The sequence below is a fragment of the Abrus precatorius genome, unplaced genomic scaffold (genome assembly GCF_003935025.1).
Source record: "Abrus precatorius isolate BTA unplaced genomic scaffold, Abrus_2018 Scaffold7, whole genome shotgun sequence".
Taxonomy (NCBI): domain Eukaryota; kingdom Viridiplantae; phylum Streptophyta; class Magnoliopsida; order Fabales; family Fabaceae; genus Abrus; species Abrus precatorius.
This window is the reverse complement of record NW_020874417.1, coordinates 10,903,082-10,918,081: the sequence shown is the minus strand read 5'-3', so window position 1 is coordinate 10,918,081 and position 15,000 is coordinate 10,903,082. Positions and strand designations below refer to the sequence as shown.

At 31.0% G+C, this 15,000-nt stretch overlaps 1 protein-coding gene across 3 annotated transcripts; it reads right to left on the bottom strand.

The window, feature by feature from the left end:
• Positions 1–3,855: 3,855 nt before the first annotated feature.
• LOC113872330 lies at positions 3,856–14,012 on the bottom strand. Of its 3 annotated transcripts, none has more exons than XM_027509808.1 (7): positions 13,488–14,012; positions 12,353–12,461; positions 9,912–10,074; positions 7,431–7,579; positions 7,178–7,329; positions 4,415–4,529; positions 3,856–4,291 (listed from the first exon to the last, which is right to left on the bottom strand). In XM_027509808.1, the coding sequence occupies exons 1-7, from the start codon at positions 13,880–13,882 to the stop codon at positions 4,154–4,156; spliced, it is 1,221 nt and encodes a 406-aa protein (XP_027365609.1). In that variant the 5' UTR covers positions 13,883–14,012; the 3' UTR covers positions 3,856–4,153. The 3 variants fall into 3 exon arrangements, with proteins under 3 accessions (XP_027365609.1, XP_027365610.1, XP_027365611.1); XM_027509809.1 differs by having other exon boundaries at positions 3,886–4,291; positions 7,431–7,465; positions 13,488–13,959; XM_027509810.1 differs by having other exon boundaries at positions 3,895–4,291; positions 13,514–13,829.
• Between the last annotated feature and the right edge of the window lie 988 nt (positions 14,013–15,000).

Below are 15,000 nucleotides of genomic sequence, written 5' to 3'. Positions count from 1 at the left end.
AAAGCCAAAATTTCAATAACGTAATTATATACAATATTGATGTAGAGGTCAAAGTCTAATTCGAAATAGATTGTGCAATAAAGTTGATCAAAGTCATGATAGGGAAATTTTCGAGCAGATTGTACAAGGTTCAATGTTTTTGCCATAACTCAAGATATACTTAATATTTTAACATGAGACCAGTTTCTAAATTTCAAGGGTTTATTTATCTACAACTTTTATGAAGGAATTAAGTTCAAATACCCTATATAATAGTGCCAGTTTTCAGGTTACAGTAGCTGTTTCTGACAGAGATCAACTACACTAAGACTCTGAACATACCTTAGTAATCTGGCCATATCTCAAGCTACACATAAGATATTGACATGAAACCAATTTCTAAATTTCAAGTATATAATTTCCTACAACTTTTATGAAGGAGTCAATTCCTAATTTTACACTCATAAGTCTCATTAAACCAAAATCCGTGACTGTTAGAACAGGACAACCTCCTAAGGTGACAGCTAGAACACCTATTAATAAAATAGACATAACTTAAGTTACAAATATCCGTTTGAGGTGAAACCAGTGGCTAAATTTCAAGTATTAAAAGGGCTAAAACTTTCATGAAGACATAAACTCCTAATTCAGTCCATACAAATCCAAGAATTTAGTGAACAGTAACCTACGAATTTGGGTTCTTAGGTTTTTAGCTCAACCACTTCTAATCCTCCATTTCAAGCATGATTCTAGTATCCTAGATGTAAAACCACAACAATAAAAGCAAGATAACACCCTTCCCATTCCTATTCAAGTTCATCCAAGTAAGAAGAGAAAATTAAATAACACTATTTTAAAAAAAATAAAATCATACAAGTGTAGAGGAGGATATGGGTAACAAATTTACCTCTTGAAGCTTCTCAAAAAAATCAAATTTTGGCCCTCAAAATCAAGCTTGAAGGTGAGTGTATTTGAGAGAGAAATGTAAAAAAATCTTAACAAGCTTGTAGAAGAAGATGCATTCTCTCTCTCAATCACTTTTTAAAAGTAAAAATTTAATTACTTTATCTTCTTCTTCTTTTTTTACTTAAAAAATTTCACTTTTGCAAATGTATATTTCTTTTTCAGTTTAACAGGTAGAGAAAATTTTTAAAAAAATAGTAAAATATTTAGAATAATACTGGGATAGTCACTAAAATTTTAATTCATTCAAATTGCTCTCGGATCAGTTCGTTTCTTGTCTGCTTATTAGACACTGAAAAATAAAATTTTAAAATTTATCAAATTTCATTGTAAAAATTTACTTTCTAAGATCTTTCTAATATTGTTAGGCTCTCGTAAAATTTTAAAAATTTTATGACTTTGTTTGCTATAGAATTAGATTCAGTTTAAAAATTTATTTATTTTTGCTAAGATTCCCACAAAATAGGCCAATTTTAACTATTTCCTAAAAATTCCAGAAAAATTCTAGAAAATCACAAATTATCTAATGAATATAAAAATCTAAAGTCACATTAAATAATTCTTAATAATTTAATTTTTTAAAATTTTGACAAAGGTTCTATCAAAATTCAGCAGACCACAGGTATTGAGAATTAGGATGTTACATATGATCTTTGCAAATGATATAGAGTTGATTGAGGATTTGAAAAAAGAGGTTAATAGTAAACTTGAATTATGAAGGGAGACTTTAGAATATAAGGTTTTTTCTTAAGTAGAAGTAAGATAAAGTGTATACATTGTAAGTTTAGCAAAAAAAGAAGACAAGGATCATGCATTATTGGAGATGATATTATACCACAAGTTTTTAAATTCAAGTACTTGGGATCGATTATACGGAAGGATAAAAAATTAATGAAAATGTTACTCACAAAATACAAGTTTGATGGTTAAAGTAAAGAAAGACATTATAAGTTATTTATGACTGTAAGATACCTATCAAGATGAAAGAAGTGTTTTACCGTACTGCATTACAACTCGTTATCTTATATAATAGTGAACATTGGGCCTTAAAGAAACAATACAAGAAAAAAATAGGAGTATAACAAAAATGAAAATATTAAGGTGGATAAGAGGACATATGAAAAATGAAAGAATAAAAAATAATAGTATAAGAAAGAATATTAAAGTAACACTTATAATGAAAGAGATAACTGAAAATTGTCTAAGCTAGTTTGATCATATGCAAAGAAAACCTTTGAGATATCAATAAGAGTAGATTGCATTACTCTTATTACCGTAAAAAGTGATTAAGAGAGGGAAAAAAAAAATCTTAGACAAAGTTATTAAAAAATATATTTCGATTAAACTAAATTTTTAAAATTTTAGTTTTTGACCAAATTTAATTATATTATGTGATGTATGTAACTCACTTCACATAATATGATAAGAATTAATTGTTGTTTATTTTATGTGGCTAATTAAACATAGTCCAAATCTATCTCTATACTACGATTGGCTTAGTCCTAAAATTAGTGACTGCCAACGCTGTACCAGTGGATAAAAGTATTGGTGGTAGTAATAATATTTTTAGACCCAAAACATTTATAAAATCCCAATATTTTCTAAGACCAAAGATTAAGCCCAATTTAACTGAGATCTAGAATTTTTTGTGTACTTGAATTTCTATCCCCTTTTTTAACCAAATTATGACTCACTGTTAAGAAGCGTAAGCGAAAATAGTTGACATTGATTGAGAGATAGGTCGAATTAAGATTTCTACATGGAAAGAAAAAGTATAGTATGTAATAAAAATAACAATATATCATCTATGTGAAGAATATTACTTGTACAAGAACTTTTACATTATTTTATTCATCGTTCCTACACTCATTCATTTGGAATACTTTAGGATTCATGTTTAGAATTCCTTCACCTTTGCGCATATATATTGGTTCATACGAGCTCTATTGAGAAAAGGCATCCTTACCCAATCAATTTATAAACCTCCTTTGTTCCTTATAATAATTAGCATGTAAATTTTACTTAATACTACCTATATCCCTATATATCTAGTCAGAGAGAAGATGAAATATATGTTTATTGAAGTACAATAAATAAAATATTTACACTAATTAAGTAGCTTAAGATCAAAGAGAGATCAACTGATAATTAAAACAATGATTGAATTATTTGATTTGCATAATTTTTCTCTCTAAACAGATAATAATAATAATAATAATAATCATCATCATCATCATCCTCATCATCTACAGTAAAATGATTTTTAGTGTCACTCATGAAACGAACTTTCCTCCTATTTCTCATTTGTCTAGTTTTATACCGATTCATAAAAAGATGAAATACTATCAAATACATTGTTTTTCATACTTACTATTATTGAATAAACTCTCATTAGACTTTCTAAATAATATAAATCTTTCAATAATTATATAAATTTTACTTAATACTACCAAAGTTCGTATTTATCTATCAAAAAAGATAATATAAAATTTGTTCAAATTTATGTATCCATATAAAAATTTAAGACAACATTAATTTTTAATTTTTTACTAATATCCTTTCATTCATATAAATATTCTAATTAAATGAACTATATGGACTAATTAAACCGTCCAAAGATCAAAGAGAAGTCTACTAATATCGAGTAAATGATGAAGTTTATTAAATAATACAAACAAAATAAATTTTTTTAATGTGTATAGGTTTTTTTCTCCAGAAAAACAAATAAGAAAAGTACTAATAAAGAATATGTTAAAAAGATTGAGTTTAAGAAAAGCATATTATAAACATTTATAAATATGCCATTTACCTTCGCTTTCTGGACTACAGTCAAAGCCCAGAGGATTTTGCAGCTACCCACACTAAACTTTGCTAATGAAGCGTCTTGCGGGAAAATAAGGCCCAAGAATTTAAAAATAAGGGGACTAGTTTGCTAAGAATTTACGGAATCTAACATGGATCGGTATTCAGAACAATTACATTACAACAAAACGTGCAGGTGCAGTTTTCAGTGAGTGATACTAACTGCACACGTAAAGTTATACAATTGACTAGTAAAGAGCTGAATTAAAAGGGTTTAAAATTGTTATTTACAAGAGAGAGAATGTATTAGCATGAGCCACCAGAATCTAAAAATTATATTTAGAGCCAACTACTAGTATGCTATACCCCTTCAAAAGCCTAATCTCAGATGCCACCTGAAAGAATGCTGCTAAAGTTTCATGGCAGACCGCTGAACAATGTCATATAGAGACAGAAGAATTTCAGCACCAATCAATGCAATAATGAGCCACTCTAGGAAATCAGATTTCCTATTTTGAAGAATTTCTTGTAGAAAACGGATGTTGTGCTGCAAAATTGAAAGGGTAAAAAGTTGAAATGCAAAACTACAAATAAAAAAGAAAAACGTCAACGGGAATTTCAGAGAGAGAATCTAGAGATAAATTTAATGTTGCGAAGATAGCAGTTACACCTCCACAAATTTCAACTTGAAATCGAGACTTGCAAATCTCTGAGTTAGTTCAAATTCATCCCTCAGATACTCCCATATCTGAGCATATTTGGCATCTTTCCAAGCAATATCTGATCTGCAATAATAACCGTTCAAATTTTCTCAGTTAAATAAGACATACAGAAAGTGATGACTATAACATCTGAAATCTTACTATTGTCATGTACAATTTTACACACACATGCAGAGAGAAAGAGAGAGTACATGCAAGTTTACCTTAGAAAACAAGCATTTTAATTTACTTTTGCAATTTCTATTTAGGATAATATATGAAAATTTTAAAAACAATGAATCCCCAAAATTTCTGCACGCTAATATACCATATACCACATTTAAACAGTCAAACAGTAATATGCTTAGCACCATGGACAAATCCAATTTACCAAAAATACCATAGTCTACACGACAAACATCTAGCAGCATGAAAACAAAGAAATAAATAACTACTAGTCTCAAAATCAACAAGACACGTGAGCATCAGGACAGAAAGCTTTGCTAGGTCTTAGCTTTTAACAAATGAATACACACGGTCACCTTTAAATACAGAGACTTCGTTTTGTAACATATAACCTCCTGAGGCTTGGGTGAGAGTGATAATGTAAGTTGCTGTTAGATTTACAACCCAAGGTCAAACGCAGCCTTCAGTCTTGAGGCTTATATGATCTTTTTAATGTTTGCTTTCCCATTAGCTATGGTGCGTGTTTAAAAAGATGATATGAAGCCACTGGCCTTCTTAAGGAGTTGATGCTGCTATACCCTCTCCATTCACAATATGAGATGCATGCGAAGGTAACACCTTTGGAATTTACTTTCATTGAGGGGATAGTGATGAGGAGGTAGTGACAGTGGTGATTGAGTTTTCTTCTCAAAATTCACTATTGAAGATTGAGAATTTTGATAGTAATGCAAATGGAGGGGGTTAACGGACCTGACTATGGCAGATGTTGTCTTGGTGTTAATGATGCTGAAACTGAAGAAAGCAGCAAACATATGTGCCATATGGGTTTAATTTAAACAGATCCTCGTGAACAATCAATCCCAACATTCAAATAGGTGCTGAACCTCCTGAGGCTTAAATCTTCTAATTGGGAGTCTGGTTTTGAGCTGCATGCCCATCCATTATATATAGCACTTTAATTCTTTTCTCTTGAACAAAAGCAATCCTTTCACATTAACACTAACTCTCTTCTTTAAATCCTTGCATTATCAATATTCTTAACAAGCTTGGTGAATATAATTAATATGGTCCAGCTAGAGGGGGAGTGTAAGGATATATATGGGAGTATTTTTCTTATTTCCTTTTTATTTACATCAATTGCTGCACTAATTACTAATGTACTTTACCTTGTAATACCACATTACTCGATAATATAAAAAAGATGTCAGAGAACAGCATAATTCATTGACTCATTCAAACTAGTTAGGGTTTGTGTATAATTATATAATCCTTCCTCTCTCAACAGTTCACTCCAGCTTTTGTAGCAAGAGACTTGCTGCAATTTTGTACATATAATGACTAAGCATGAATAACATTGCAACAACTGTAAGCAGCCACAGGCATTTAATGACTAGGCACTAGGGGATGACAAGAATATGTTTTGAGCATAGTTGTCAATTGCATGTGATTGCGGCAGTGCATGGTGGAGCAGCCTTTGGCCACCACAGTTCTGGCATAGCGGAGTGTTTTTGCTGTCGTGGCCATCGCAGCTGTATTTGCAGCCCAAAATGTGACCTTTGGCAGTGCAATAGCACCATGACAGGGAAAGATACCATCTTTCCTTTTATACCCTCAAAACAAATCAATTTTTTTGGGTTTTTTAAGGGTAAAATAGTCTTCTCAATTTTTATACCTAACCTCATTTTTCCCCACGTTTTTCTTCTTCCTTTCTCTGTTCAAGACCCCCTCCTCTCATGTCTATTGCTGTTCTGCTTTGCAACTGGAGACACACGATGAAACCCCACTTTTTCTTCTCTTTTTTGTCCGCGGCTACCTCCTCTCATCTCTGTCTATGTTCTGCTTTGCAACAATCTCCAATCCAGGTAGAGTCACTCATCTTTAATGACTTCTTTGGCAAAATCCACTTCCTTTCTTCTCTCTATTCTATGATTCTACAGTATTGCCTCTGTTATGTTCTCCTGGAAAATCCCGCTTTCTTTCTTCTATTTATGTCTTTTGTTGTATAATTATTCATATCCTATTAGTTAATACTTATTGAGCATTATATACATAATTATCTGCATGTGTATGTATTTTAGATCCATATAAAAAATTGTAAATTAGCGTTTTGAGGATTGTCCACTTCGTGCTTCTATTCGAGATTGACAACTAAATGTGGGAAGTTTAAGATTTTGTTGTTGTATTCTAATGTACATTTAGGGCATACAGCTTTCTATTTTGTTAAAACAAGGGACAATTAGAGACGAGATTTTAAAAACATTAAGAAGCTCATGTTACTTGCACATGTACCTACACAAATTAAAACTAACAGCAACCTAATGTTTTCATTCGCAAACAAAAATTGGGGTAGGACTGGGAAGATTTTATGTTTTATAAACTTAAGGGGGTAATCTATAGTTCACCCTTAATTTTTACATTTGGAAAAGTTGAACCAACAAAAGTCTACCCTAATAATCAAAAACTAGTATCACAAGTACATTCTTCCTTTCCAACATCAAACAACAAGAATTAGCCTACACAATATGTTACCACAAACAGATTATTACCTCTCAAATAGTCCAAGCTTCAGAATCACATCAGCAAGATTTGAATTTGCCTTGCCCACCAGCTGGAAAAGTTTCTTCCTTTGCATTTTGAATTTTCCAGTTGCTTCCATCTCTCGGTTTATGTCTGTAAATTCTGCCACCATTCCATCAACCTAGAATGAAAGTGGAAGGGGGCCATTGGAGCCTTAGAGGAATATTGCTAGTATAAGATATAACAAAACATTAAAAAATTTAAATCATATGTAGAACATACCTGGCGACCATAGTAATCAAGAGCAATACTTTGACCTAGGACGCTACCAATAGTTCGAATTCCATCAATGTTCAAATATTGTAACATTATGTAATCTAGTCCACCTTGCATCCATGTGTTTAAAGCTGGTTTTTCTCTAACTTCATACTCTAAAATCTCAAAACAAATCGAAAATCAAATTGTAAAAAAGTATGTTAACCTAGAGACCAAGGAAACTTTATGTAAAAGAAAAATATAACCAAAATAAGAGGGCTAAGGCATATCTAAAAAACCAATACTTTCAAAGACCCAAAAATATACAGGTAAGAATTTTGATTGTCACGTTTACAAAAAAAGAAAATTACTGCCGGTTCCCTCCAGCACTTAGATCACAAATTCCAAGTTACATCAAAACGTAAAATATGGGCTCTAGGTCAACAAGCTATTGTGACACATGCCTGGAATGTCCAGAAAAAGGGACCAATTCTAAGGCAAATGTATGGGTTCAGCACCACAGTCCAAGAAAACAGAGCAAACAAGTCAAACGAAGTTTCCAAAACAAATCTATTAAAATGTCTGTTAATGTAGCCCCATTGAAAAAGTCATGTGCTTTGCACCAAATAGATACCAAACACTTGATTTTAGCGGAAATCAAGTGATGTGTCAAAGAAAGTAGAAACCTCAATAAAAAATTACAAGAGTTCTGCTCCAACCAAAACACTGAATTATAGATAGATTGCATGTACCTAAAAACTTTAGGACATTATTTCTACTAAAACTGAAGCTAATGATCATGATTTCATCCAAGGACCTAGGACAGACACAGCATTCACTGAAAATGTTGAATAAGGAGTTCCATGAATAAATTGAAGCAAAACAATGTAAGAACAGGTGAAATCGAGCAAGTACAACACATTACATATGTATCATAGGAAAGAGCCATGCACAGCCTATATCACTGCACCATGTCATTGGTAAGTAGGAATTCTATTAAGTACTGTGTTCCAAATAAAAGACTTGACCTTAGAGGGAGCTTTGAATTTCCACTAGGGTTTGTAAATAAGAAAATTATATCTGCTTAAGGAATGAGTGTGGAATTGAAAACAAGATTTACTCAAAAACACCTGAGAAGGATCAAGGGACCAAAACCAAATCTTTTTATTCGGGTGACGTGACAGATAAAAATATGGGAGACCCCAAAAGGACTCCATATAAATTACAAAACGTGGAAATTCCATGAAAAAGAGAAGCTTGGACACTCAAAAATATAGATCGGTGAATTATGTACAGGAGAAAGACAATAAAGGCAAGGAAAGGCAGAACTAGATGGAAAATTTTATTTGAGTTTGTTAAAAAGAGTCCTTCATGTTTCACATTATCATCAATCTCAACCTCTCTAAAATTTTCATCCTTTTTGAATTATCATGTCGCCAAAGACATTTCTGTTTCCAACCTTGAACATTGGCATTTTCCCAAACATCTCTTATAAAATGGACAAAAGAACCATTTTTAAGCCACGCATTCTCAAATCTGAAAGGAGTTGGGGCCCAATTGGTCTTACTACATTCCAAGATAACCAGAAAATGATGAGAAACAAAAATAAACCTCCTGAACTAGATCAGGAAAAGGGTCTGCTCAGGCATGAAGGAAAAGAAACCTGTCCAGACAAGACAAAAACTGAAACATGTTTCTTAGCTCTAACACAAAACTGACACACAAAATCCCAGAGTTGAAACAGTTGCCACACAGCCATGGACACTTAGCTTATACTTTGAGAAACACACAAATAAGGGGTAAAAGACTTGACCTTCATGGGAGCTTTGAACTGCCCAAAGAATTTATCAACATGGAAACTGGAAAGTAACTCTACTCAATGAATGACTTAGAAATGCCAAAAGGATTAGCACAATTCAAAAATCCTTTTCAACTCAATGTCTATATTTACCATTCTTTATACTAGAGCATTTGTCCATCAACAACTACCCACAGCAGATTCATAAGCACAAAAACGCAGCTTCTAACTGACAACATTTATACACACACCATAAATATTCAATAGGAAAACTCTACTCCACTAGCAGCATCTACACACATACAGAGACTGTAAAGGTTGATTTAGAACAAACATGAAAATAAAGTGTACACTGCAGATGTACTCATATGTCTCCAATGATCAGTGTAAAAAATATAGTAGCAAAGCTCAGCCCAACCAACTGAAGCTCAATCAACAATGAGGGTATGTAATCTGCTGCTTATAATATCAACAAAACTATTCCATGTTTGTTAAATAAATTCCTTTACATCATATTGTACTAACACCACTTCAGTCCTTCCAGATCCACAAATTTTTGTTTTAAAATTTTGGAAATCCATTTAAAATAATATCCTTGAGAAATAAGTAGTATAGTTACGAACATTATATGCTGTTCGCAAGATTTGATGAATGAAAAACTATGCATTATAGTTTAAAACTCCAAATATAAATTGGATAAAATAACTCACCATCCTTTCTCATTTCAGGAAGCAAACCAGATGCATGCTCCTTAACAATTTTCAGATAGCCATCAACCTCAGGCTCAGGGACATTAAACAACACAATGGAACCATACTGAAAAACCACCATGTAACAGCCATTGCTTCCACTCAAGAAAGAAGTCCCTGGAACCTAAAACAAAAAATAGTTTGCAGTTACTATCACTTATCTGATGACATCACGTTTATAAAACAGTTAAGAAGGTACAGGATAAACTTAATCATCTAGTATTCACAAACGTCATGGCAATATGTAAGAACAAAGATGATTGCCCCTACTTCAACTTTTACCCTTAACCTCATTCTAAAAGGATTCTATCTATATCTATTTATATACGATAGACATGGGTTTGGTCTTATGATGTTTTGACACGAATAACTTTAACCATTAAAGACAATAAAAAAGAAACACTAGCCATCCAATAGTTATTTAAGGTTGCAAAACTTAATCAACTTCCTTTAATAACAACACCCAAACGTTATCCTACCAAGGGAAGTCAATTACATGGATCACATGACACTATTGAGCGTGGTTGAAATCCAAATTTTCTAAGATATTATTTATTACAAGATCTCTTTTAACAATTTTCTCATAAGTTCTTTCGAGTCTCCAATGCCTTTTCACCAGACTATAAGTTATATCATTTATTCTCCTCACTAGTGCTTTCAACAGCCTTATTTGCACGTGTTTAAATGACCTTAATCAATTTTATATCATCTATTCTTTTTATAAGTGTTATTTCAATATTCTCTCATATATAGTAGTCATTTTTTATTATATCCTTTTTTGTATGATCATTTATTCATCTCAACATTCTAATTTCTACAACTTTCACCTTTTTCTATGTTGTCCCCTTTAAAGCCTAGCATTCACTACCACAAATGATAGTTAGTCATATAGCAGTACAACAAAACTTTCCTTTCACCTTGATAAATACTTTACAATCACAAATAACTCTATAAGGCTTTCTTCACTTTAACTACTCAATATGTATTTTATGAGTAACATCTTCATTAATTTTTCTATTACTTTACAATCACAAATAACTCTCTCTTTCTTCACTTTAACCACCCAACATGTATTTTATGAGTAACATTCTCATTAATTTTTTATTATTTTTGTAGAATAACTTCCAAAACTCAAGTTTAGAGGGTTAACATCCTTTAACTCTTCAGCTAAAACTATATCATTCACAAAAAGATTGCATTTAGGAATAACTTTTATATGTCACTTATAAATACGTTTGACTAAATTAAACAAGTAAAAACTCAAGGTTGAGCATTGATTCAAACTTATCTTTGTAAAAAAAAAGTCCTTAGATATGCTTCTAGGAATTCTCACACTAGTAATTACTTTGACATACATGTCTTGTATAATTCGGATGCATGTCACACGAGCTTTTTTCCTTTAAGTCTTCAATAATACTTTTCTTGGCACACGATCATATTTTTTTCAAGTCAATAAAAACCACATCCTTTACTTTGCATTAATATTTTTTCATATTCTCTACAATATCAGTTTCTCTTCTCTTATTTTATACTCAATCACCTTTTCTTCCATAACTTGATAAAGTGCCTCATAAATTATATCACTTTATAATTTACACAATTTTGAATATCGTCCTTATTCTTGTATATAGAGATCAAACTGTTCTTCCTCCACTCATCTAACATATCTCAATTTTCTTATACATATCTGAACTTCAATACAAATACCATCAAAGTTGACAGTTTTATCATTATTCATCAGTTTAAGAGTTTATTTTTTTTACTTTTTTAACTCAAATTCCAGAATAATATGCTAATTTTAGTTCACCCACTTGAGCTTCAAATCTTTTTGTATTACTATTTGCTCCTTGCCTATCATTAAAAAACTTATAGAAATAATTTTTCCATATATCTTTGATATAACCAAAAAAATTTCTTCTTCGTCAAGGACCCTTGCTCATTTAACCCTACATTCAGATGCCAATTCAACAATTCTAGGTCATTTGACACTGTACTTGAGTCATATAGTGCATTAGTTCCACATAACAATCTAATCCTAGCCCAATATTGTGATAAGTAATCATGTATAGGTTTCGACAAGTTCTACATTGGCTACCAAAGCCCAACGCAACCCTCCTTTAATCAACTTTTTTCCCTCCAAATAAAATTTAAACAAAATATGTACATTGATATGTACTTATGTGCGTCAACTACTATGAACTATGTTCTCAAAATCCCCACACATTTCTTAATGCAACACTAAGGATACAAACTATACAGAGACAAAATGGCAATATTAAATATTATTCCCTACTGTACAAAATATGCAGTGCACTACCTAGATATCATATTCCCAATAATGAAAATTATAAAACACAAGTTAATAGAGAAAAAGGACACAAGCATAGCACAAAGAGACATACCCTGGAATCACGAATATCGCCAAACTTGAGAACTACATAATTAGTCATCCGTGACGATGGTGGGACAAAGTTTGGTTTGTTCTGTTCCACCAAGCTTTTTAAATCAACACTACATCCAAAGAAATGAAAGGGAATAATAAATCAATATAAATATATATAATAAACAGTAAGCCATCAGGTATTTAGCAACACTTAGTTATCAGATTTTGAAAATTCTGCATTATTGCTAAGGTCTAACACTTCTTGAATTTCCCAAAGTAACTGAAGAAGACATTCTTTGTTGTCTGCTTCTCACAAAATAAAAAGAAAAAAATAATTGCTTTCTGATGACTACAGTATTAGAATATCATAATCAAGATGACACACCTTTTGTTTGGTCAACAACGCTAATATCCAGAGGAGTTATTTAACTACAAACATAGTTCAGTGAGAATAATCAACGAGCGCTGTTTTAGAGAACTGAGGGCACATTTTCCAATTTTAAAATTAGTGCCAAATTTTAATTCAGCAATGCAGCAACTTGTAGTTACTGCATATTGTACAATTCATAGCTATATTTGTGAATAAGGATGGTGTGGCCCATTATTCTAGTCTTCAGTGGTAGTCGGTTGAATGAAACTGATGCAGCCAGCTATTTAATCCTTGGCACTAATATTTTTGACTCATGAAAGGAGTCTTGCCAACCAGTGGTATCATAGGCTCGCGATATGATATGAGGAGTACTACACAGCTATCACCATTCACCAAATTATGTATGAAAATGTACATGATGAATACAAAGAAAATATGTGATAATGTATCAGAAAGTAACATGAATTCAGCATACAGATAATTTGTCCTGGTTTAACATCAAAATATCAGTTCAGTATTCCATTTATATACACAGTTTTCCATTCTTTTCTGTGTCGATTGTTTCTTTCAATTCAATATGTTCCAAACAGTTATTATGTTTTCTAAAATCGTTTTCTCGTTTTTGTTGTTGTACTAAAAAATTGTTTCGCAGCTAACAATAATAACAACACCAATTTTTCTCGTCTCTGAATTTCGAATTAAAAAGAAAAGAAAAATAAAATGAAGCATGGGCAGAATTCCTTTACATTAGAAAGAAGAAGTGAAAGAGATAGATAATTAGAACCTTGTAGAGAAGAAGAAGGCTCTAACGGGAATAGAAGGCTTGGTATCTTGGTGGAGGGTTCCATCAGTGGCTTCGGCGTCGACCTCGGAGCAGGAAACGGTATCGTTCCAGTCGATGGTGGGAAGAGACGAAACGCAGCGCAAAACGAAGGAACCGAAATTGGATCGGAAATGGCGAGTTTTATTGGTTAGGGCAAGGGGAAGAAAAGAGTGAGAGTGAGAGTGCGAGTGTGAGTGAGTGATAATTGAGGTGAAAGTGGTGAACGAGGAACAACTAATGTTGGTGTTGGTGAGTGAAGAAGAAGAAGAAGAAGAAGAAGAGAAGAAGAAGGAACGAAGGCGTAAGGTTCTGAGGGTGAGGTGGGTGCTACTATCTAAGGTGCGCCACATCTTCATTTCGTTTCAGAATCACACGAAGAAAGGGTCGCTCACCTCATACGCTTCTACAACTACAATTAATCCTTTTTCGTTTGTTATTTTGGTGTTTTGAGGAGTAGGGCAATTGTTTCACAAGCTTTGCTTCTTCGTCAAGCACCAAAAGAAATCTCACATACATATATTATAAGAAAATGGTTTAAATATTTTTTATTTATTAAAAATAATTTATTTTTATTTTAGTAAAATTATTTGCCTTTATTTATTATATTTTTTATAATTTTAATTTTAATTCTAATTCTTCCTTTTGATGTACTTTATGAGAAAGTAATATATGGCAAAAAAATTGCATGTGTCAACGTTTGAGTTAGTCAATGATTAAAGGTGAAAATCAATAATTTTTAAAAATGTAGAACAAAAAAAATAAAATAATTTTAGAAAAAAATTAAAATTTTATATATTTTGTTCAATATCTATTTCATGTTGAACATAATATTAGTAATAAAGTAGTAAACAGATTTGTATAGGTATATTTATATTTATTTTATTAATTAATTTAATTTGAAAATGATTAAAAATTACAATTCAAATATAAAAATTATTATTTAACTATTGTTTATGTAAAAAAATTAAAAACATTTTATAATTTTTAAAATGAATTACATATAAAAATAAATAAATATGATAGTTAAACTTAATTTATGTTTTAAATGTTATAATTTATTTATCTATTCCTTTATTATGAAATAAAAATATTAAGTATGCAAATAAAATAATTATTATAAAATTTTAATAACAAATAATATTCATATATTTTGTAAATATATTATTATGATATTTAATAATATTTAAATAATTCAATTATTGTAACATTTAAATAGTTTACAAATTTTGAATATTTAATAACAAATAAAACAACAATATAAATTTATTTTCAATAAAATGATAATTCAAGAGCTTGTTCAATTTATATATAATTAATTTTAATAATTTTTAAATATAATTTAAAAATAATAATTATAAATCAATTATAATTTTAATTCCTATATCATATAAAATATTATAATTAATTTAAATAAATTTTTATTAAATACAATTTATGGTTACTAATGACACAAGTAAATAAACATTGTAAATCT

Coding starts and splice junctions, on each gene's coding strand:
- LOC113872330 (XM_027509808.1), bottom strand. CDS start 13,882: ATGAAGATGTGGCGCACCTTAGATAGTAGCACCCACCTCACCCTCAGA. Junction 7,330..7,430: donor TTGATTACTATGGTCGCCAG/GTATGTTCTACA, acceptor CTTTCATTCTAG/GTTGATGGAATGGTGGCAGA. Junction 4,530..7,177: donor AAGCTTGGACTATTTGAGAG/GTAATAATCTGT, acceptor TTATTATTGCAG/ATCAGATATTGCTTGGAAAG.